The following is a 24086-nucleotide window of genomic DNA, read 5'->3' as shown; positions in this document are numbered from 1 at the left end:
TACAGCTTCCTTCTGTGTTAACTAGTGTTCATGCTGCTGATGAAATAATTTAGAGCATCATTGTGTTCCCTCTATGGGTGACTAATTTACAGGGGAGGAAAGTCTGCATATTGCAACAAAGGAGCTCCTTTCTCTACCTACCAAAGGCAGCTGGGGCTCAGAAATTGGTCTGTAAGGATCCACCTTTCTTCTGATCCACTAAGGAGCTGTCTGTTGTGGAAGCTTTGATTTTGGGAAGTGAAACACTGTGTGGCAGTTAGGGACTTTTCCCAATAAGCCTGGTTATCTCATGTACTGTTATCTCCATGATACAAGATTCTATTCCTGTAATTCTGCTGTATAAATTTGCCTTCATGGATAACTCATGAAGGAATCCCACGGGCCTCCTCTTGAATCTGTTCCCTTTTCTTTTCCAAGAATGCAAAAGCTGAAAGAAAACCACCCATTGTTTGCTGGTAATAGCAACCAAAACCACAATAGTAACCAGCCTTTGGAATTGGGCATTGAAGTAGAGTTACAGGCATAAGCTGGAAACTAATATGGTTTAGATTCTAAATGTGTGTTTAATTTTTTTTACTTTAAGTTGTTGAAAAAATGCATTGTTGTAATGTAAAAGCTCATTCCTCTTCATAGGTATCAAAGCAGCTAACATTTCAGTAGAGTTTCCATATGTCAGGCTTTCAACAATGAAGTAATCATATGGCACAGACAGCTGTTGCACAGAGTGCTGGAACTGCACACTAAACAGAATTCAGCAAGAAAAAGAGATCTGCTCAGCTGAACTACTTTTTGAGTTTAGAGTGAACAGCAGAAATGTAAAATAACAGGGGTGTTCCCCCCACAAATTAATTGAAGACTTACAGGAGGAGGAGTTAGGTGCTCAAAGCTTTTTTATGTTGATGGATATGCTATTAATGTGTAGCTGAATTAAGCTGAATTTGTTGCAGGACTGCTATTTATAGCAGAATCTGTTTGGCTGCTGTCAGCAGGTGGCATTTCTGAACTCCATGTTAGGTTGAATCAGAGTAGAATCTGAACCATTCAATCTGCTACTCAGTTGATAATCTGCAACAGCTTTCTCTTTGGGCAATGAAGATTTACTGAATATTGCTACAGCTAGAGAGATACTGCTCTTTTGTGGTGGGCATATTTTTATAAGCAAAGTGGACTGCAAAATATTCTTTTACTAGATCTTAAGGGAGCTTGAAATTAGACTTGGGAGGACAAACGAGTGGGAACAAGTACACATTGATGGCATTTTGAAAATCAGGCTACAAATTCAGGTCACATGGGCTTCAAGCACATGATTAATGTTTAGCACCTAATACTAAGGAAGTCAATGCTGCCTGACTTGGAGCACATAACAAGTGCTTTGTCAGACTGGAATGGAGTATTCACCACTTGCAGAGTTGCAAGCTCAAGAATTTATGTAGTCACGAAAACCCAGCTTTAGCCATTCACTTCAAAAATTCTTCACGTGTGTTAGCATACTGTAAATGCTTAAATTTAATTATTACACTTCATGTTAAAGTGGCCTAGTATCATGCAGATGTAATTGAAAAACATAATGAAAAGTAGAAATATTAAATCAAATCCCAGGGCTGTTGTATTAAATTGTTGAGAAGTGGGCTGAGAGTGTTAGTTTTTGTGTGTTTGACTTACAGGGTGTCCAGCACAGTAAAGCATGAATCAAGCAAGCTCTGTTGCAGCTTGAAAAAACAGACTTTCAGATGTCTGAGGAACCATCTCATTACTTGTTCAGAATTTTCTACTTGTTTAATTGCCTCTTCAGAGACTGAAGAACTTTTATGCTATGTTTTTATTAAAAACTAGATATATGGACTCACTCTTGGATAAACACTATGGGCAAATAAGTAAGGCATACTTCATAAAATGAAGACCAAATTCAGTTCTCCAGCATAATGAATGTTTGAATACATTTGATATTTCAGACCTGCAAGGTAGGAAAAAACCTATGTTAAAATATCTTGTGGAAACTGAATTGTGGTCCCTGACAACATTTCCTTCTGAAGTGCTTCAGTGTTTCACATTTCTGTGTAGATGACACCAGAGAACTTTCTTTATTGGAGCCAAAATGCGGGTTTGGGACCATATATTAATCCTGCACGCTAACTAATATTGTACATATAATTGCCCAGCATTTAGCAGTGTGAGGTACCTATTCCAACAGACCCTTATGGGTGTTCTTGTAAAAAATAATGAAAAAAATAATGAATGACATTGTGCAAAACAGTTGATCAATGTGTTACTTAACTATAGTATATGTGTGTGCTTAGATATGGTATGAGATTTTAACATGAAGTCATGACTAAGCATGAATAATAAGATAAATTTGTAATAGTTTCCAGTTTCTACCTTAACGAATAGAGCTGTAATAGAAGGTTTCTAGTAACAATGAAAAATAGTAAGTAAAAATACAATTATTTCCTATAGGGGTTTTCTTAGAACAGGTGGGATTTGTTCCCACAGCTAAAAGATGTTTTTTTCAGATCTAGATGTCACATTCCAATTTTAGGGAGCCAGGCTGTAAACTTGTACATATTTAGCTCTTTCTTCAGTAATCCAAAGTGAAAAAATGTTCTAGTGTACATCATTGTACTCAGCTAAGGGCCTCAGAACTGATTTTTTTTTTTTTAATTTCCTAGCAATCATCAGCTATCAGGCGACTGCCTGGCTTCCTTAGAGAGACAAGTCTGTGTATTAACCTGGTTACTCAGTGACTAAACCAAACTAAAAGATTTACATTCCCAGAGCATACTGAGACTTAGGATTGGAGGATCTGCAGAGCAGAGATAATTCCATATTGTAGGCACAGCAACGGTGTGGTCACATCTTAGACTAACTTGTAGCTCCAAATTAAACAGTTTGAAATTATCCTGAAGACCAAGACATTAACTTGGTCAAACCTGCACATTTTTTGACCTGTAGCTGTGCAATTACCTGGGCCTGCTCTGCAGTTTGGCTGAACCCTAAAAGGAGGAAGGATAGGAGCTGGCCCACTTGCATGGCTGTGTCTCTTACAAGGGAGGCCCTGGTGTCTTTTTTTCATCTCCCAGGCAAAGCGAGAGTCATAAGGACTCGCAAACCCCAGCCCTGTTTGCCTTACTGAAGTGATCTGGTTTGTTTTACAGGGTGTTGGGGACCCCTCAAAGTCCACCTGTTTCAGTGCACATGGACCAGGCGAACGAGGAGTGTTGGTTAAGGCTGCAAGGACCACAGGGCTGCAAGTCCATGACTACAGTTCTTTCATAGTCCTGTAGCTCTGGGGTACAGATCCTGGAGGATTTCTGCAGGGCAGTGCAAGACAAGCTGACATGACCCATAAGTGTCTTAATTTTTCAGAGGTTTGATGTTTCCACTGATCCACAAGCCTTTAAACTTGTGAAGATGGAGCAAAATTATGGAGATTCTACTGGATCTGATCTTTTCTATGGTTTGCATAAAGACATGTGCTATGATAACCTGCCCTGCTTAGTCCTTTGTTTAACTCCATCCTAAACTAACTTATAACTTAAGTACAAAAAGTCCTATACTATATTCATGGAATGACATTATTTTAAAGTGTTGCTTCTAACCATTAAATTGCTTTCAGAGTTAAAAGGATATTTTTAAGTATATAAAGAGGACAGTAAGGCTAATATGAAAATAACCGATGGGGGAAAATGGGGCTTTGCTGTGAGGGGAAATACATGGTGACTTTTTTTAATCATGATTCCTCTCAGCTTTTTGCTGCATTTTCTGTTTTTCTTCGTTTTCCTGCTTTATGGGTGCAATTTCATTATAACTCTGTTAAATTTCTGATTTGCTTTTAACTTGGCAGTAAAAATGTTTTGAGGCCACTTTGCTATAAATATATGTTCTGGGAAGATTAGCTCAGTTGTCAGATTTTGTGATTTCTAGTAGAATTCTGAATCTGACCAGAGGAAAAGGCACACAAAAATTTAACACTACCTTTTATTTTATCTCATTCACTAGAGGTAGCTTTACATGTAATCTTGACTTCGTGTTGTGCTTCGTCTTCCCAGCCCCTTCAGAGCATTCTTGTTTGATACAGACATAAATTGCACCAGCAATTGTAAAGCTACTGTGCTGTAGAATTGTATTTTAATTGCACATACCTGTAATTAATTGTATGGGAATTTTCACAGTAGTCTCCCCAAGGAACAATTTAATTGAAAAGTAACCGAGTTGTCTAGACTACAGCAACTCATAAAATCATCACTAGTTTTGGGGTTTGAGCTACAAAGCAGCAATAGAAACATGGCTTGTAGATTTAAAGTACTTCCAAGCACAGGAACTATTTTATAATCCCCATCATAGTAGCCTGCCCTGGCAAGCCATTTTTAACAGCGTCAAGAACAAAAAATGTACAATAAGCTTAAAAGTAAAGATTATCTCTGTTAATTTGTGATAGGATAGGGATTTTTGTGTGCAAGCATACCCATCACACACAGACCTATCTTTCTCCAAATGTGTAAAAAATATGCATTTTGTAGAAAGCACATTGTGTCTGCCTTTCACAGCTTGAGGCATAACTGCTTTAACATAGGAACAGTGTGACACCCAAAAAGTTACTTCAGCAGTTCTGGGTAACAATGATGGCATTCATGTTTGTGTGTTTACACTGCAAGGGCCAATTGGTGGAAGGATTTTTATTTATTTATTTACTCTTTAGCTTTGTAAGTCATCTGCTAATTATCTTGAAAATTCCTTGCTGAAAACACAAATGTTTTTCTCCAAGTTAGAAACAGTAGTGGCCACATGGAGCTTTTAGGTGTTTATTTAAATTTAGGTATGTGTATATATGTGCACATATATACTTACACATATACATACCTATATGTATAGTACACTGTGACATTAAATGGGATTTATCTGTACCACTGTAGTACCTTGAGGACTGAAAAAATTACTCCATGTCCACTGGTGCTGCATGTCTGCTCACTGACAGCAGTGTTAGGGTTTAGCAGAAAAAAAGCCAGACTCATTTAGGCGGCACTTCAGTGTGCTGAAGATGATGAAACTTAAGCAAATGTTTGAGTTTTCCTTGCATTGTGGCCAAAGCAAATCAGAAGTAATAAAAAGCAAGTACTAACATACCACTTCACACTCAATGACTTATAACCCAGAGAGGTTTATTTCACAGGGGAAATGGTGTATCATGAGTTGATGTTAGCCAGTACAAGATTCTCAAAAGTATGTGACATTTTAGGAAAAACAGGGCTCTTTGTAGCTTTTGTGTATTTCCAAGTGAATTAAAAACTATGAAACATTTGCTGACCCCTAAAACCACAAGATCCTCTTGTCTTTTTACTGCTTGTGGCTGACAGGTGGAAGACACCACCCTAATTCTTGCCGAAGATGAAGGCTGGTGCTTTGTCCTTGCCAGCATAGTCTCCCTCTTGAAAGGTTTTTCCATATATAGTCAGGCAGTGGCATTCACAACAATTTCTGAGCATTTCTGCCTCTAATGTCAAAGGATTCAAGAAGCCAAGGAGCAATGGAAAATAGCAGTTTGAAAACTACTTTGATTTCAGCCCAGTGATATGTCACCTGAAACAATTCACACCTGCTAACATATGTTTTATAGACCTGATTGAAACAATGACAGCCTCAAAGAAAGGTTTGTGACAGCGTTAACAGGCACAGTGCACACTTTATTTTATCAGAATCTTTGTCTTTAAAAATGAGAGAAGAGACATGACTCCCCACCAAATGTGTTCTTATGCTTGGGTTAATTTCTTTCTGAGAAGCACAAAGTAGGATTAATGAAAAACACAACAGATCTTTCCTGTAGAATTTTTGTGTAGTTTAACCGACAAAAGCCTTCATTCTTGTTTGGTAGTTGACAGCCATTTTAGCCCTTACTGGCAATTCTGAGTCTTAGGGCTAGCTCTTAAATCATGCTGATGGTGTTTCTTAAATCTAGATGGTCAGAGCTTCAGAAGCAGGCAGAGAGAAGTGGTCAGTGTATATTCATGCAGATTAAATTCTCCCGGCCCTTCGGTGCATTGAAGTGGAGAATTTGCCATTGCCTCCCTTGTTGCTGGTCAGGGGTTTGTAGCCCTCTTGGGACTCATAAACATGAAATTTCCTCAGCCCAAAGCTGCTGAAAAAGCACTGAGCTGTCTTGCACCTCCACATCTCCTCCGCACCCCCGTCCTCCGTGCTCTGCGCCGGGGCTGGCGCACATGCTGCAGCCCATTCACAGGAGCACCTTGGAAATCCCTGCCCAGCCAGACCCTGCTGAAATCAGCAGCACTCCTGGTGTAGTGCAGGCTGGACCTGCACAGAGATAGCAATGCCTGGGGAGGGGGAGCCTGGTGGGAGCTGAGTGCATCCCTGCAGGGTTTGCGTGCTGGGGGAGGCACGGTGCGGCAGTTGGGGTGCGGAGGCACCGTGTGCATGAGCAGTTTTATAGCCCGCACTCTGAGTGGCTGGGTAGCTTTTGTACAGCTGTAAAGCGTGTATAAAACATGTCTCAAATGTATTTTCATAGCTTCATAAAGTGTAGTTCATTTATGTAGGTACTTTTTATTGTAATCCTTTATCTTCAACATGGAACAGTTTCCTAGTACTGTTTCTATTTTTTTCTTCTCTTTCTTTATCAAATGGGGTAAAGAAGAGAAAAGAAAAACTGCACTTTTGTTATGTGCATCAGGAGAGTCCTTAAGTACAGTAATAGTGCCCTGAACTTGTATTTTTGTATTTCTAACCTCGGAATGCAGGCCTAGCAACTAAAAAGCCAAAATAACATTAATTATGACTGTTCCTCGCTGTGGTTTTTGGAGTATAAGTTTGGAACAGATGTTTGAGGGGAGAGAAGGGAGGGGAGGAAGGATGGATTGTTTCTTTTTCTCAGCCCCAACTGGTTTTAATTCTTTTTTGAACATTTTGCGAATATCTTTAAACATTTGCCAGAGTTCAATTAACATCCTGTGACTAAAGGTGGAAAATGTCCTACTTTGTTTTTCTTCAAACATATACCTGCTCTTGCTTCTCATGCCAAAGCCAGAAAACGAAAGGATTCCAGCTGGCATAGGTTTTATTACTGTTACATTACTTTGCAGGTTAAGCCTCAAATTGGGAGGGGTCTGCTGGATTGATTTATTTATTTACTTTTTTTATTTTCATGATTTTTAAAAAGTGCCATGTAAAACACTGCCATTTAATTACAGGAAGGTTATGTTCTTTTTTGGTGAGTGTTTAACAGCTTATTCTTGTTTACATGAAGTTGTAGAAATCTAGTTTTTAAATATGTTTAAAGCAGAGATTGTGTTATTGGGTTTATCATGTTTTTCCTGTACTGTGTATAAACACAAGATTGTACATTATTGAAAGCCCTTTTTTGTGGAAAACAGGATTGGGGGGAAAAGTTTATATAAGAATGCAAAATAACTTCCCGAGACTATTGGCGCAGTGTGACCATAAAACCTCAACAGCACATTGTGCAGTGACATTATAACAATTTGCTTTAGCACCTCTGCAGCGTTCTCAGAAAGCCCTGCTCTACAAAACACATGCCGTGGTATCAGTTGACTGGTTTTTTCCAGAATCAGTTCTTTACATGCATGTTTTTGTGATTAGTTGCTGTTCCACAAGTAATTGCAAGTGGTGGAATTTTTTTTAATTTATTTATCTTATTACATGTATGTTTTGTTTGCATTTATACATTCAGTAAGTTGTAATATATCTGCTTATATAGGTGTGCAAGTGGATTTATAAACTTTGGATTAGGATTTACAGTGCTTTAGTTTTAAAGACTGTTCTTTGCTATACCAGTATCAAGACACAGATATATCAAGAAAGAAAATGGCACACAGTTGCTCCTAAGGCCAGATAGAATCCAGCTGCTCCACCAACCCCAGTATTGGCTCTGGGGAACTTTTTTTTTTTTAACTTGAGTATGTTAGTTCTGTTTCTATAGTAGCCCAAAATGGAGAGCAGACCTCATGTGTAAATAGTTCTCAATTTTGCTGACAGTGAAAAAGAATATGTAGCACTAATGTCATACTAATAGCACTTTAAATATAAAACTTTATGTTTATTTTCTACCTTTGTCATTTTAGCTTAACTCCAACTTTTAAGGTGATTTCCCATATAGGTTAGCTCAGCCAAAATCATTATATACCAAAATACAATGTATTCAGATTTATGTTTTACCAGTAGGAGTGTTTGCGTGCTTTTCAAAGTGAATCCAAACCTTGTAATGGGATACATTTTCAGTCACTTAAAATTCAGCATGAGCTTACACTGAGAGCACTGAAATGAAAACTGCAGTTGGTGTGAAATGTTGGAATTGACCTATCTACCATGTCATTTAAAACACCAGGGTGCTGGATGTTTAACTATGTGTGGGTTCATCCTGTTTGAAGTACCACCCTCCAAAATAGCTGGGAGAAGGATCTTTTCAGACTGTCCCTGTGACTGTGCAATTTACAGTTGCCATTTGACTGGGAGAGAGGGGAGAGGATGTCCAGAAACACCTGCCCATAACCTTGGATGCTTAAATGTTCCCTCCTTTGGTTATAGCAGTGGAGGTCTGAAAGTGTGGTCTGAAAGCTGCTCTTCAAGTGATGCAAACAAACACAGAAAAGTGTTTTGTGAGGAGTTTTTTGCCCAACTTATTTTCTCTAGTGCTTTCAAGTGCCTTGTGCCTAAAAATAATGATAAAAAACATACTGTCCTTTGTATTTGAATCCGTGTTCACATCATTACATGAGGTACATTTTTGAAATTCTCTTGGTGGTTATTCATTAGCTGAGCCTTGCTTCAGCCAGAGACAATAGAAAATTAGTTCTTCTGGGCAGTAACACATCCTAACAGCTCATTATTTAGCACTTGATACTTGATCTGAGCTAGGAGAGGACTGGAAAAGAGAAAAGGAAGGGTGGTTTCTCCAGAAGACATTGTACTGGCCAAATCCTGCTCTGACTGGTGTCATGGGAAGAGGAGGATGCCGGCAGCAGCAGCCAGAGCCCGCGGGACGCGCTGGGCTGGGCTGGGCTGGGCTGGGCTGGGCTGGCAGCGGCCGCAGGGACAGCCCTGAGCCCCCGCCCCGCCTGGCACAGGGCCAAGGCCATGGTAAGTCCTAATTGCTATTTTCATGGCTCTGCTGTGATCATGAAAAGGGATGGAGGCCTCTGTCAGCCCTGGCAAGTGCCTGTTTGACAAACCATAACCATCTCAATCAGCTCCCACCAGTGACAGCAAAGTTCCAAGCATGCAGTTGGCTTTGAGCACAGAATTGCCCCTCCTCACCCAGAAATGAGGATCAGGAATATTTACTGGGAGAAGAGCAAAAACTCAACTCCCTGTGCTTATACCCACGTGCTCTGGCCTTCACTGAGGTGAACCTAGTGCTTGTTGTGCTTAGGTGCTTAATTCAAACACTGGAATGGCACTTGCTGTCTAAAATGCCAGGGTCTGTAGCACTGCACAGTGCTCTGTTAAACCTCTCTGGGTTTTCTTCAGTTGCGTCTATATCATCTTTGTGGACACAAATGGTAAAAGTATTTTTGAAAATGTAAGAAATTAATCTCAGTGGACTTTTTACAAAGGCTGAAAACCACTTTCTGTCCTCTGAGTCCCCTCTCTCCACCCACCAAAGTGAGCAAAGATCCTGACTTAGTGTGTCTGGATGGTGCAGTGTCTGACATTTGTTGCTGGAGTTTGCAGAGCCAGTGCATTGTGCCACCTGTACCAGCTCTCAGCTGAGAGAGTCCTGCTACAGCTTCTAGACTAAAGACTTTCATGGCTGCTGTTATTTGACTGGTTTTTGTTTCATTGCCCTGAGCATTTATTTCCTGTTCTTAATATGAAGGAAGAATATTTCATTTTGAATGACTTGGTATGTTTTTAGATCAGCAATGAGTATCAGCTTTAGGAACATTGTCCCTGCTGTGTGCATCCATGGGCACAGAGGGAAGAAGTCTGACAAATCCATAAATGTGCTTTAGTGTTAACTCAAAATTCACACAGTATTAATAATTCACTTTTTTTATCAAGGAAACTGTCGCATTATATGGGAATGCAAAGTTCTTAACATAAGAAGTGCTGTCATAAAACTGTTTCTATGAAATACAAACTGCAAGTCTCACACGGGACAAAGTGTGAAGCTGAATTTTATGAGAAATCCATGGAATTACCATGAACTTTTGGTGACACTAGCAATGTTAGTTCCCACTGCAGTAAGCTATTTGCTCACAGTTATTCATTGTATACTTAAATGTATGCTTTCTGGTCACAGAAATAATTGGCAAGGATGTTTTGGGTTTTCTTTTCTTCATGGGAGGAGAAAGGAAGAACTCATAATGTTCTTGATCAGAGGTCAAGATAGATCCTGCTCATTAAAATGGCACACACAGCTTGTGCTGGTTTAAATCAGCTTTGTCTTTTTTCTGTTTAAAGGCACAGCAGAGAAGTCCTTAGATATGAAAAGCAATGTAGCGACAAATGCTGTGCACCTGCTAGAACCAAGATTCATTTAAAGTTCAGGGGAAAATCCTCTGTAAATCTCACAATAGAATGAATCCACTCATGCAAAAGGCAGAATCTATCTTAGCTAAAGTGGTGTAAATAACCCCAGAAATATGAAAGATGAGGCCCCAGATTTTCAGCAGTGTAGCTGGCATGTTATCTGTTCCAGAATGGCAAATGAATTAGCTCTCTGCTAACTATGTCTGAGCTCTTTAAAGTACTGACTTCATCTACTGGAAAATGAAAAAGTTGTAGATGGGCATTGAAGAGGTGAGATGTCTGCTGTAGGATTAAGTGACATTCTCACTGATTTTGATAGGAAAACTGACTGGCAGCAGAGGTGTAGACCAAGTCTTTATGGTCAGTTTTGCTTTTTGTCAAACTACAAAGGCTTCTTACCCTGCAGGCAGTAATCATAATCCCTTTTCGTGCATGTCTTTACTTTTGTCTGTGACATAGACAGCTTCCTTATTTGTGATGGGTTGTTTAAATGCAGTGTGAAAATTACAAGAGAAGTAACTTGCTGGAACTCTTTGTGACCCAGTGTATTTTGTGGCTTCTCATAGCAGGTAATTTTATGTGCTATCTGGCTCCAATATGGCATACTTTGTGAGCTGTGCCTAGTGGAATTCGCCTCCCCTTTGAGGAGAAGTGGCATTGTCTCAGCATGGAAAATTGCAGGGGAAAAAAAAGGCTGAGCTAGCATTCTTTCCTTGCTTTTCTTTTGTTTCATTTTTTGATCTGCTGGGGGCAGCACAGATGAAGTGAGTCTTTTGGCAAGGTCACTAGAATGAGGAGTGGGGAAATGGCTTTGTGGGCCAGGACTGAGGGAATATTGCATGCGAGGGCGGGTGCAATATTAAGAAGATGTTACTGAGTTATTTGGATAATAAAGCAGTGGTTTAGGTTAGGCCAAGGTAGAACTATTTAGGGTCTCTGAATGAAAGCCAGATGATGAAACTGGATATTATCTTAAAGAGCAATGATCTAGCAAGAAGCCACAGAAAAAGCATTGCCAGAGGAGAGAGTTTTGGGTTTTGTTGTCTTTTTTTTGCTATGGTAGAACTAATATTTAGTTATGATAATAATATTGTATATTTGTATAGTGCCTTGCTGAAAGCATGTGCTTCTCTATCAGCCAGATGTTTAGATGCTTGTTCTTATAGAACTGTGTGTTGTCAAGTTTTGGGGGAGGTTTTTTTTGCTACTCAGACCTCTGAAGCCTAGTTCTCATATTTTTCAGTGGGAGGAACATTCAGTCTGCTTTCCAAGCGTGAGGAGTAAGGGTAAAGCCATTGGCCCACATGCTACAGGAATGGCTCAGCTCAGTGCCTTGAGGGCAGCTTGCCCCAGCAGAGCATCCTGTTTTCCATGAGCATGGCAGCATCCAAGCAGAGCTCAGCAAGGCAGCTCTCTGGGACCTCTCTGAAGAGTTACTGCAAATACTGCCCCAGGCACGCAGTTGTTACACCCTGGAGCAGGCCATAGGTTAGATGCAAAGGCACTTAAATTTGTTTTTTTTTTCTTTTTCCTTTTAAAAAAGTAAATATTTACAGATATAATTGTGAAACACCAACCAAGTCTGGAAAAAAAAAAAAAAGGCAAGCAATTAACTCACTCTATCTTGATCAAAGTGCGCTGCTGCGCGCTTCCCCTCGGCGCAGGGCTGGTCCTGGGAACGCTGCCCAGGAGCCGGGGCAGCGCCGGCTCGGGTTGCAGTTTGTACACCTGACATGGAGCCTCCTGCTCCGCCTGGGAACGGCCTCACAGAGCCACCGTGCTCAGCCCTGCGCCACTTAATTAAAATACCTCATCCAGGGGCTGTTTGTAATGGCAGCGCCAACCTGCGCGTTGTGCTTTTTGTTTTTCCTCTTGTTTTATTTCCCCCCTCTCTGATGTGTTGCACACAGTTGGTGAGGCACCACATGGGTTGCTGCTCTTAGACACTGACAACTGAGGAAATTAAATTCTGAGGCAGAATCGGTTAAAAGCATGACTAAATCAGTGTTGTTTTTCTATAACAACTGAAACAACATAATTATTTTAAGGTAGAATTTTATTGCTAATGAAATTTTTCAAGGCAGTAAATTTTTTTGCATTTTCCGTATACTAAGATCCTTTTAAATATATTTGGGATTTCTCATTTTTATTTTTTTTAAGAAAGTAGAAGCAATTGAGTTCAGTAGAACACTGTTAGATAAAAGCAGTGATAGGCTGCACTTCCAGGTTCATATGACATCATACTCTGCACCATTAGTATTACTGTTTTGTTCAAGAAGTACATATTTATATTGTCATTCATATGAAAAAGCTCATTGTATTTGTAAAATCTGTAGTGATATCTGAATTTTAAAAATTAAGATAATGGAGCATTTGCTTATACTGGTTAAAAAACTGCTTTGAGTATACTAGACCAAATCTTGCATTTTTGTTCAGGTAAGCCAATGAAAAGAAAACCATAAGGATGGTGTGATCTCACACATACTTTCTACCTTTGACTGAAGTACAGGCAAACATTTTTACAAAATTGGATCTTACTGTACAAAACTACTAGAAAAACTAAAAGGGCACCCCTAATCCCTCTAGGAAAACCTAAGGAAATGCAAAATAGTCCTGACTGCAGCTTCTCCCCACTGTTTTGTGTATCTCTTACTTTATACATCATACTGCATATTAAGTTTTAAAGAGCACTGATTGTTGCTTTATGAATGCATACTCCTTATCATCACTAAAAGGAGTGGTGTCCCTAAGAGATGTTGTACAGTTTCAAATGATGTTTTCTTCAGGAGGACAAAATCCTATTTGGGTGGAAATCACCCGCTCTTAAGGGGGCACACAACGGGGGGTGATTATAAAGACAGAAATTGTTGGTATCAGTGTTTAGAATTGTATGTTTTGTCATCCTAGGAGTGCATATGTGTGTTTACAATAGGGTTTTCTGTTTCATTTGCTTTAAAAAAACCCCACTGAGCTAAAAGGTTTGAAAGGAACAGCTTGAGGAATTTTTTCCATCAAGATACAATCAAGGGCAGGAAATCGTAGAAGCAGAGTTGTGGTTTTGCCTCCATTTTTTTATTAGTTAATTAAACTATAACAACTCTTAACTTCATTTTAGGTTAACTGTTCCTAGAGTTCAGAAATATTTTAAGAGGTCAATAATGCTTTCTTTGGCTCTCGCTCATTCCGAGTGGGATGAGGAGCTGCAGTCAGCAGGGCAGAGTTTTCCAGATGTGCTGCAGGGCCTATGCGTGCGCTCATGTCGACGCTTGTCGCTGGTGGGAAACCATTCCTCTTTCCTCATCTGCGCTCCATCCCAGACAGATGGGAGCCACGGGATAGAAACGTGGACAGCCTGACATCTGTCCTGACCAAAGCTCAGGAGCCCTGGCTGCTGGCAGCTACCAGTTGCCACGTGTTGTTACTCAGTGCTGAGTCTGACTGGGAATGCTGGGGAAGGGGGAGTCCAAAGAGGCAGTAAGTATGGAGTTTCAGCAGAAGCAGAAACACCCCTAAAAACCCATTGTACTTGGCAGTGTGGGTTTTCCCTGTGAATTCAGAATGTTTTAAAGTGCCATGAGGCATCTGTCTGTCTGCATTTTCTCCTTGGTGGGTAGAGCTGCTCAGAGCTGTGCACTGAAAGGGCACATGAGGGAAGAGCCATGCAAGTGTCACATAACTGTCTTTAATAGCGGGAGCTATTCCAGCACTCAGAGCCAAATTGTCTTTCAGCAGAAAGGATAAAATTTAGCAGAGCTGGGAAAGGGAAAGAAGAAAGGGGAGGGGAAACACAGCACCACCTCCTGCTGACACCACAGAAGTTTCCCTCAGCTTTCCCTCTCTCTCCCTCTGTGCATATATTTTCTTTTAATCGGCTGCGGCTCTTCCCTCCCCTGCTTTTCTTTTTTCGAGTGTATTTTTACAGTTGGAATTCTGCTTTTCTAATTTCTCTTGTTTCACATTTAACTTCTTCAGAGGATTTCATTAATAGTTATTGCAATTAAAAATAATAAATAAACTCAGCACCAGCTGCTCAGATGGCTGTCTTAGCATATCTGGAACATAATGCGGTCTGTTCAGGGCAGCCACACAATGCAATTTATACCCACACCTGAGGGAATGAATTTCACAACTGTAATTGCTACAATATAATTCTTATTAATGTTGTGCTATAATTCCTATTAATTCCAAAGGGCTAGTAAATGCATTAGGACTTGTCAACATATTATTTTACACTGTTTATGATCTGTAGAATTACACTCTTCAGTATTGTATTGCATAAAGAAATGCCTTAAAATTAGCTTTAATTGGAGGAGGGGAGGGAACACATTTTCCGTTAGGGCACTGGGAAAGATCCTGGATCCTGGTGTTTGAGAAGCAATGAAACTGCATTTTAAAATCAGTCCTTTGAACTTTCTGTGCCGTGCAGTTAACAGTTTATGAAGATATATTAATAATGCCCATCCTGGTTATTAGAAAAAGAACCACTGGTGTCTTTATGAAGGAATAAATAACTACAAGAAAGATACAGGTTGTAAAATTTAAAATAACTGTCTTCCAGAAAAGACAAAAGTGGGGAAATTGCAAGTCATTGTAGCTGATGTAATAAATGCAGAATGGGTTATCTTGCTGTGCTCTTATTTATTCTTGTTTTATCTGACTACCCTGCTTTTTTAGGTAGTGAATATGATGAAGAGGAAGTAGACTATGAAGAATCAGACAGTGATGAGTCCTGGACTACAGAAAGTGCTATCAGCTCTGAAGCTATCCTTAGCTCAATGTGCATGAACGGAGGGGATGAGAAACCTTTTGCCTGTCCTGTTCCTGGATGTAAAAAAAGATATAAGGTAAGTAGTAGTGCAGACCTACCTCGTTTCCTGCTGGTGTAGGTGGTGGGGAAAGCCTCTAAAATCAGTTTGCACTCTTCTCATTTAATGGATTTTCACAATTATTTTTGTGATATTTTAGCAGAATATTTTATTCACTAGCTTCCTCTCAAGCACAGCCAGGTTTATCAGTTTTACAAGGGATGTCAGTCTGTCAAGAGAGATTACATATAGCAACTCTTGCTTTACATGAGCAAAAGCTTTTAATGAGCTTTCTATTATTTAGACAAATTAATTGCAGAATGCCGGAGGTACTACAAGCAAAATAATCTCTTGGGTCCCGTTCAGAAACATGAAATAAAAAGCTTCTGTCCATCTGTGCCAGGAACAATTCCTTCTGCTTAACTCCTAGAGATACTGCCTCCTCTTTAGTGAGACGGTGCCCAGGGTGCATTTTCTGTTAAAGATGCTGTGTCGAATGTGATGGTTAACATCATGCAAGTCAGAATTCACCTTGGGAAGGCAGAGCCTTGCAGAAACTCTGGCATCATTCTGTCCTGGGTCTGAGTTCCCATGACACATTTACACAGCCATCAGTGACCCCACATACATCCCCTTGTGTGACAACCTGGGAAACAATTCCCTGACACCCCCATCCTGCCCCGTTCTTTAATTGCTCTCCATCATGAGAAATTTTTTGTCCTTTTTATGTGAGTGAAGCATTTCTAAACTGGAACCTTGAGCTTGCCAATGTAGAACATGCCAGGATATTACAGGAGTGTTGCTTCACATGCATCCAGTGCAGAGACAGATGAAATTGTGTGGAACATCTTGCACTTCAGTATGGCATTCTCTAACCACTGACATAATGGAAGTAGTGGGTTAGCATACTTCCTCTAAGTTGTTTTCTAAAGTTTTTGCATGAACTACTGGAAAATCCAACTGCACTGAAAAAACCATGGTGGCTGGGTTGGTTGTATTTTATGGCTTGTCCTTTAAATAACTGGTAAGTGGGGACTTAAAAGAGAGCAGAAGTATGAAATAGAAATAGAGGAAGGCCAATAGCATTTGAGATAAAACAGCTGTGGTAAGAATGGAAAACCTGTGCATGAAACCATGTAGTGGATGAAAGCCTGTTTCAGTGATGCTGCAGCAGCTCCCACAGCAGCAAATCATAAGACTCAGGTTCCTGTACAGACCACTTAGCCCTGACAATGCTGTTTCATAAAACATGGAAAAGAAAGCAGTGTGCTCGTTTCTTAGGGACATAAAGTCTTTTTGCTGAGATTATCCTGAACTATATAGTGTTTATTCTCCAGTTACAGGAAAAACTGAACAGCATCTCCAGGGCCAGGGCAGAGGGAAGGATGGTTTTGGACTACTTGCAAGCATTACTTTGCAGATAAACTCCCATTATGGAAGATCAATACTTTCCTTGCGTGTGGCAGGAGCTGTGCCAGACAGAGGGTATGGTATAAAAAGCTAAATCCCCCTAGCTCAGGAAGCAAACAAGCCATGGTGATCGTTAGAAGTCGTGTGCCCAGAGGGCATCTATGCATTGCAGAAAACATTCGCTTAATGGCAAAGTCTGGAAGGAGAACCCTGTAATTTGCTGTATCCTGTCTGTTCTCTGTTTGACTGCCAGCCCTCTGTCTTTTTATTGCCCAAATGAGCAAACTGTTTGTGCCTGCTCCTGCTATCTCACTACCTTCATCTCAAATGCATGAGGACTGTCTATAAGGGATATCTTGTACACCATTAATGGTAGACCAGCCAGGCAGGGGAACAAATTAATGACCCTTAGAGGGGCTGACAGGGAACAGCAGTAAATAAAAAGTACCATATTCTTGTAAGAGACTCACCTCTGTTTAGTTTCCTGATAGAAAAGCACATTTCCTTAAACTCTGCCTCACCTCATTTCTCTTTTCTGTGGGCTCTGTTTCCTCCCTTTTTTATTTTCAGCCTATGTTTTTTCTTTTTGCATTTTTATCTTTGTTTCCTTCCTTTTAGCTTTGTGTCAGCTGTGTTTCTTGTTTCCTCTTTATCTTCCTTCTGCTTAACCCACTTGTCTGACGGAGTCTGGGTAGGGAGTCCTGTGATCAAAGCACTGGGATTTTCTGGTGGGTACTGGATAATCACAGTCAGGACTGTAAAACAATTATAGTGCTCCAAACAGGAACACAGACATGCACATACAGTAATTGCCAGGCTCACTTTACGGCTGAGAAAGGATGCATTCCTTTAGGGAGCGAGGAGGAAAGGAGGATATACACAGTTTTCTTTTGTCTGGCCTTAGGTGACGTAAGTTTGAGAAGCAGAATGGTATTTTTAGAGATTTTATTTGTATTTCAATACTGGTTAAAGGACCCAGTAGGGATGGGGACCTTTTTACAAACAATGTTCAAGGATAAGAGATGGCCTCTGCACTGAAAAGTCATTATGGAAAGGTAAATAAGACAAGAATGAGTACAACAAACACTCCAAAGGAACGGGCTGGGGCGGACAATGGAAACTGTAAGGAGAACATTTTATACACAAGCCCAGATGTGTATCAGAAGCCCCCGCTGGCCTCCTGCCCAGCTGCTGTCTCCTGGCGCTTTCCCATAGGCAGTGCAAATAGTCATAAAGATTTCGTCGTTCTTCAGGAAATTTATTTTAAAAAATATCTTGCTTATAACATGTATTGGTAGTCTGTATAAGTGTGGCAGAGATTTTCTTGAGAAGCCACAGATCCTGGGAGAAATACTTTTCTTTAAGGTACATGTGGAATAGTTAGAAACATCTGAATAAACCTGAAGTACACTGACTTCTGGATGCTTTAAACACAAGTCTTTGAACTAATTTCTGAAGCTTGCTTTCTTCTCTAATTATGCTTATCGAGGTAGAGAAGAAGTTATAATTACTTTCATTTATGGATAATTTTTCTTCCTGTGATTCATCTTTGATGCCTGAAATATGATTTTTAGAAAATCATCTGTGTGATTCCAAGGAACGCAAAGGTATAATCCTTGTTTCTGTGGAGTTCACCTGCACCAGACTTTGGATTCACATCCAAATTTACATGTCCTGTCCAGAAGTGTATGGATATTGAGCAGTTAATGTGCTTTGCAAAATACCACCTTTTAGGAGCTAAAATGGGGAATGATGAAAGTGTTGATTAGTTTTCCTTTTATTCAGTATCCCTGAGTGGTCTCTAGCTCTGGAGAAGGATGTTGAAAATGTGTTTAAGATGTAGATAAACTTACTCAAGCAACATCCAACGAGCAAATGAAGTTTGAGACATAGTAGATACAACAAACCTGACAAATAATGAATATATGCTAGTATAGAGAAAACCCTGGAGTATTTGTCCTAAATTTTCTAGTTTGTGCAAAATTAGTAATAAAAATAATAACAGATTTCAGTGCGTACAGAATGTAGCTTATATCCATGACTTTTCTTGGCCTTGGGCAAGAGAAGAAGGGGCACCTTCCAAGGCTGCTGAGGCACTGTCTGGCAGATGAAAGGATGAGGGTCCTGTCAGGTGGCACAAACCCCCAGGAAGGCTGACCTATGAGTGGTGAAACTCAGCAGAGCTTAGGGAAGGAGAATATTGAAATGAGAGGGAAACAAGGGAATTTTCTTGAAAGAAAGGAGCAAGCCAGAGCTTGCAAGTCAAACAGAGGAACTGGACCCACAAAGAAAACTTTGGGATGAAGAGCCAAGAGTACAAAAACATGTATGAATGTCCAAGGCTGAAACAAGAAATCTCTCAAATCATCCTTTTGAGATGTCTTTTCCTACTTGAAGTGGGGCTGGCAGGTACTTTGTAGTGTAGTGCCTTTGCAAATCCTGCCGTGCAAAAGGGGCCCTGCCCAACAAGAGACTTTGTGTCCTTGCAAACCAGGTAGTGCCAGTCTAAACTTCTCTATCGCCTCCTGATCTGGTCCCAGGTTAATAATTGTTTCCTCCTGTTCAAGATTTTTAGAGTGCCCTTCTCTATGGCCATCTTCTTCCTCAATCATCTGTGAGAGTAAATAGTGAGCAACCTAAGTAACCAGAGCAATAAAAGTGATGTACGAGTTTGGCCATGGCTTTTGCTGCACCTCAGCAAACTCAGCCCAGACGTACAACAAAGTGTTTACATTGCAGCAGTGGAAAAAGTGCCGAAGAGTCACTGTAATTCTAACAACAGTTTCCTTTTAGACAGAAGTACAGGTCAAATTTCACATTACACAAGCTCCTTATGCTCTGCGTGGTTACTGTTTTTCAAACCTTCCGTGGCCCAATTCATCCCTTTAGGTTTCTGCTTTAGCATCTCCTTAAATTTTCTGCCTGAAAATACTTTCTCCCATTTCACCAAGGAATGGGTGTACTGGGGCTGATGGATCATTAAAAAACCTGGATCAGGAGAAGAGTACCATTGGCATGGAATAGTGAGGGAATTTGTGATTGCAGATTTACGATGTCTGTAGCAAGTGATAGTAGCTCAAAAGTATCTAGAAGAGATTTCTTAGAAAAATTAAAAGTTAAAACAGGAACACGGTTTTTGTTAGGAAAATATTGTTATTATAGGTAATAGGGGCTTGTTTTAAAAATTTCACTGCAGTTGCAAAAGTTTAGCAGGTCACCCCCAGATTTTCTCCTCTTTAGAAGGCACAGGTAAGGACCTGTGGTACACAGATGATGACAGATACCTTATGAAGTCCTCCTGCCACCCAGTGACAATCCTGGCCCCCTCACCCCAATGGCCCTGTAGGTGCTAGAAGTTGAAGCTATGTGTGAGGTGATCCAAAAGCTGCCCCAGGATCTCAGATTACTTGCAGGGAATTCACTTGACTCCTCTTGAGGCTGATGTGTAGTTTTGATGTGCTCTTGGACTTGTGCTATAGCTTTCTGGCTCCTCTGAGTGCTCTGCACCCAGACGTGTTCCTGTGTCTGGTGTTGGAAGTGGGGGACTCTCAGCTCCCACATCTCCAGGAGACAGCTGTGCAGGGGTTGTCCAGAATTTTTAAGGGTGTAAAGGACAATTCAGAGGCTGGATTTGCAACTTCAGGTGAGGAGTCATTGCCTGGATGTGCTGGAGAAGAGGAGCATGAATCTGTGGGAGGAGCAGTTGCTTACAGTCTTGCACCTCTTTTCCAGGGTGGATATTTGAGACAGTTTTTCTGTGAGTTCCAAACTGGAGCTTCCACTTACTGTAAGCTGCACTTTGATAAAACTTGTTATTTAAAGAGCCAAGGGGACTTCCTGTTATGTATAACACCATGCAGTCATTCTGCAAAGACAAAATCCCTAAGACCTAATTTAGTGGGTTGTTTAATATGCAGGCTGTTAGTTGATGTTAGCTTTTTAGCTTTTTCTTTTCTATTTTTTTTCATCTTTAAAAAATACTGAGATGCATATCTGGAATCTTTAGAGAGAACACAGCCTTGGAACTGTCTCTTTTTGTCACAAACACTATCTTCTTTGGTTTCATCCTAGGAGAAGCTCAAATGAAAGACAGTATGCCTTGCTTATTTATCCAAAAATCCGAGCTCTTTTAGTGGGATCAGATGAGAGACTCCAGTATACTCCACAGAACAGTATCAAAACAGCTGCTGAGAACACAACAGCTTCTTCCATTTTTTGCCAGAAATATGTGAAAAGGAAGACAGGGGAATTACTTTGATTTATGTTTAGTAAGGTTTTTTTGGTTGACATGGCAGAAGTGTGGCCTGTTTCCCGCCCTTGCCAGTGTAACAGGGTGTGGTGTTGTGTTGCTGTGGTTTGCACTAGTGGGGATAAGCTCTCCAGTTTTAGCTGTGGAGTATTCCCAAACAATAGCTATTTTGAAGACAGCTTCTCTGGATTATTTTTTAAGTGTCCTGTGTAACTTTTTTGAGTTAAGCATTCCCTGCAGTTATTTCTTTGGAGGCAATGTGTAAACGATCAGAATTTGCTGGAGCTAAAAGACGTATCTAGAAACAATGACACAAAACGGAACAGACCCACCATGGGGGAGTCTCAGCTCTTTAAAGAGGTGTGACCTGAGTTTTCATGCCAATTCTTTGTTTGCTTGTAAATGAACCTCTGAATAAGATTTGTCAGTGCTATATGAAAAAGATGTCAGGACGCAAAGAGCAACCATGTGTGAGTCCAGTAAATGGTATTCTTTGGGAAGTGACGTCTATTGGGAGATAAAAATCAGGATTAGCCAGGTAGGTAAGTTTTGAAATTCTTTTCCTTGTCCCATCTGGTACCTTGGGAGTGCAGCCCGTGTGTACTACCCAGTGGGAGCTGCTGGCTCCTGGCAGTTACGGGATTTTGCTCATAACATTGATCCATTTTCAGGTTTTAACTGGAAGCAGAGCCCATGTCAGCCCACCTGAGCACTGACATTTTCCCTTCTCTCTTACAGAATGTGAACGGTATCAAGTACCACGCCAAGAACGGCCACCGAACACAAATCCGCGTACGCAAACCATTCAAATGTCGCTGTGGAAAGAGTTACAAGACAGCTCAGGGCCTGCGGCACCACACAATCAATTTCCATCCCCCCGTGTCTGCTGAGATCATCAGGAAGATGCAGCAATAACATGCTGGTCACAAATGTGCCAAGAAATCCTCACCAGCAGTTGCTGATTTTGAGAACAGCCACCTTTTTCAGGGGAAGCACTCAGCAACCCTTTAAAAAAATTAAATGCATGCTTTAAAATTTTCTGTAATTTTGGAATGATGTATCTTTGTAGAGTTAATGATTTTGTACATTTGCACATGTTATCATCTTACCCATTTTCATTACTTTGAGATAAGGTGCTATAAAAGCTATAGGTTCTTCAGAACATTTTTCTCCAAAAAAACAAAAAAAATAAGAACTAGGGGGACGTTGCATATTTAGTTGTACTGACGTGTGGGACAGGAGCGTGAGGAGGAGAGCTTGGCACTGACATCCTTTCAAGAGTGTAACGTGATGAAGACTTTCGATGCATCTGTCAATGTGTGTGCAAAACCAAAACAGTACAGCCCTCATCAAACTATAGTTAACATGCCTTACATAACGGAGTTATCAGTGGAGTAGCAAGTCTTTTAGGTAATGGAAATATAAATAAGAAAGAATGTTTAACATAATATGCTAAAAATATTTTCATACTTAAATAACATACATAAAAAGGTGTGCTTGCTGTATTTTATATTATCTTGCAAATCTTTTTTTTTCCTCCCTCTTGAAATGCTGAAAACCTTGCCATTCGAACTAGTAAACAATCACTTTAGTGTTAGCAATTACATTTTTTTTCTCTGTACAAGATGTCATATTATGTTCATGCCCATCAAACTTTTGAGGACCAATATCCCAGTCCAACTAAATATTTACCCCTGAACTATCTGTTAGAAAGACACTTGGAAATACTTAAGTGCAAATTTATGTGTGTGTGAGAAACAATTATCTTCATCTCAGATGAAGTTTTGAAGCACTTTGTAGTTCTCTATTGCCAACAGATTTAATGTTTTATGTGTTGCCAATTCTTGCAACTACTGTACGAGCATGTGCTGCAGTTGCAAATAAAAATGAGAAATTCAGCGCATGGTTTAAGGAGGTCCATTAGTTGTGCTAAGGGAGTTCTAATGCCTCTCCCTCATGTTCATTGTGTTTTCAGATTTTCTTTGTGCATTTTTTGCTTCTCATTGTAGGTCACCGCATTCCATTTGGAAGTCTCTGTTTAGCTTTACAATTAATTTTGCTGAAATATGACATTTGAGCCTTATTGAAGATTAAGTGCTTCTTGCAGCAGGTGGTCAGAGACTGACTTAAAAGCCAACATGAGAGCGCTTCGTGTCTGGACCATACCTGAACATTTGTTGCTTGCCATCCTGCCTTGAGCATTCTTCTCACAAGTGCTATTCCTGGAGTTCAGCTGGCCAGGAGCAGAGGTGGGCACCCTCCACCAGCCCTAGCCTGAACACTCCTTTGCCTGGCAAGGGTGCAGGAGGAACTCCCAGTTTTAAGAGTCATCGCCTTGGCTTGGTTCCTGTTCTTTTAAGTGCAAAAGAAAGCTCATATAAAGGAGGAATGAGCTTTCCCTATTTTTTTTCCAAAGCTTTAAAGGAAAACTTTTTAAGGATGACAATTACCTTTTCTCCAGCAGAGTAAAAGTCTCATTAAAACATGTAAGAACCATCCTAATGAATAAGTGTTTAGAACAGCCAAAGTGAAGCGAAACATCCCTCTCAGATGCCAGAGAGGTGACCGTGACAGCCGGGTTTAAAGGATGATCCAGACATGAGAGTTACTGGTACACACAAGGCCCCAAGTGGCCACTTCCCACCTTCTGCAGCTTTGGCAACAGATCTGGCCAGCAAACACGTTTTGGCTCTGCTCCTTGTGCAAGAACTACAGGCTGGGCGAGTTCGTTCAACAGCTAAACAGTTGTAAAACGTCATTGTTGCATGTAAATTCCTTTCAACTATAAAACTGAAATTCCAGTTTCTATTTACCTATTCATTGTGACAGTATTATTAAACAGGTAAAGATGGGACTATTTTGTTATACTGTGTATAGTGAATGTATTGTACTGTGTCTGTGAAAAGTGTGCTTTAAATTATATTTTCATATGTTTTGTTGGGGACAAAGTACTTTAAGTTTGAAAGTGACAGAGGTTTGTTTTAGAACTGAAGGCAACTTAAAGAATTCCTGTCAGGAAAGCTGCTTATAAATGTAAATCAAATCACATTTAAAATAAACTGCCTCTGACCTAAAAAGACTGCTCTTTTCTCATTCCTAACCTAGAGTTAAGTTCTTGGGCT

At 40.3% G+C, this 24086-nt stretch overlaps 1 protein-coding gene across 1 annotated transcript in view; it reads left to right on the top strand.

Moving 5' to 3' along the window:
* Positions 1 to 24041, top strand: part of JAZF1 (JAZF zinc finger 1) — a 188775-nt gene extending 164734 nt beyond the window's left edge. Inside the window, exons 4-5 of the mRNA XM_036406767.2 lie at positions 15175 to 15344; positions 21703 to 24041. Coding sequence (XP_036262660.1) covers positions 15175 to 15344; positions 21703 to 21879 — 347 coding nt within the window. The 3' untranslated portion in view covers positions 21880 to 24041. The remainder of the gene's footprint in view (positions 1 to 15174; positions 15345 to 21702) is intronic.
* The last annotated feature ends 45 nt before the right edge of the window (positions 24042 to 24086 follow it).

This window comes from Molothrus ater, chromosome 1 (assembly GCF_012460135.2).
Source record: "Molothrus ater isolate BHLD 08-10-18 breed brown headed cowbird chromosome 1, BPBGC_Mater_1.1, whole genome shotgun sequence".
Classification (NCBI taxonomy): domain Eukaryota; kingdom Metazoa; phylum Chordata; class Aves; order Passeriformes; family Icteridae; genus Molothrus; species Molothrus ater.
Note: the sequence above shows the minus strand (reverse complement) of the source record. Positions and strands in the feature narration are given on the sequence as shown.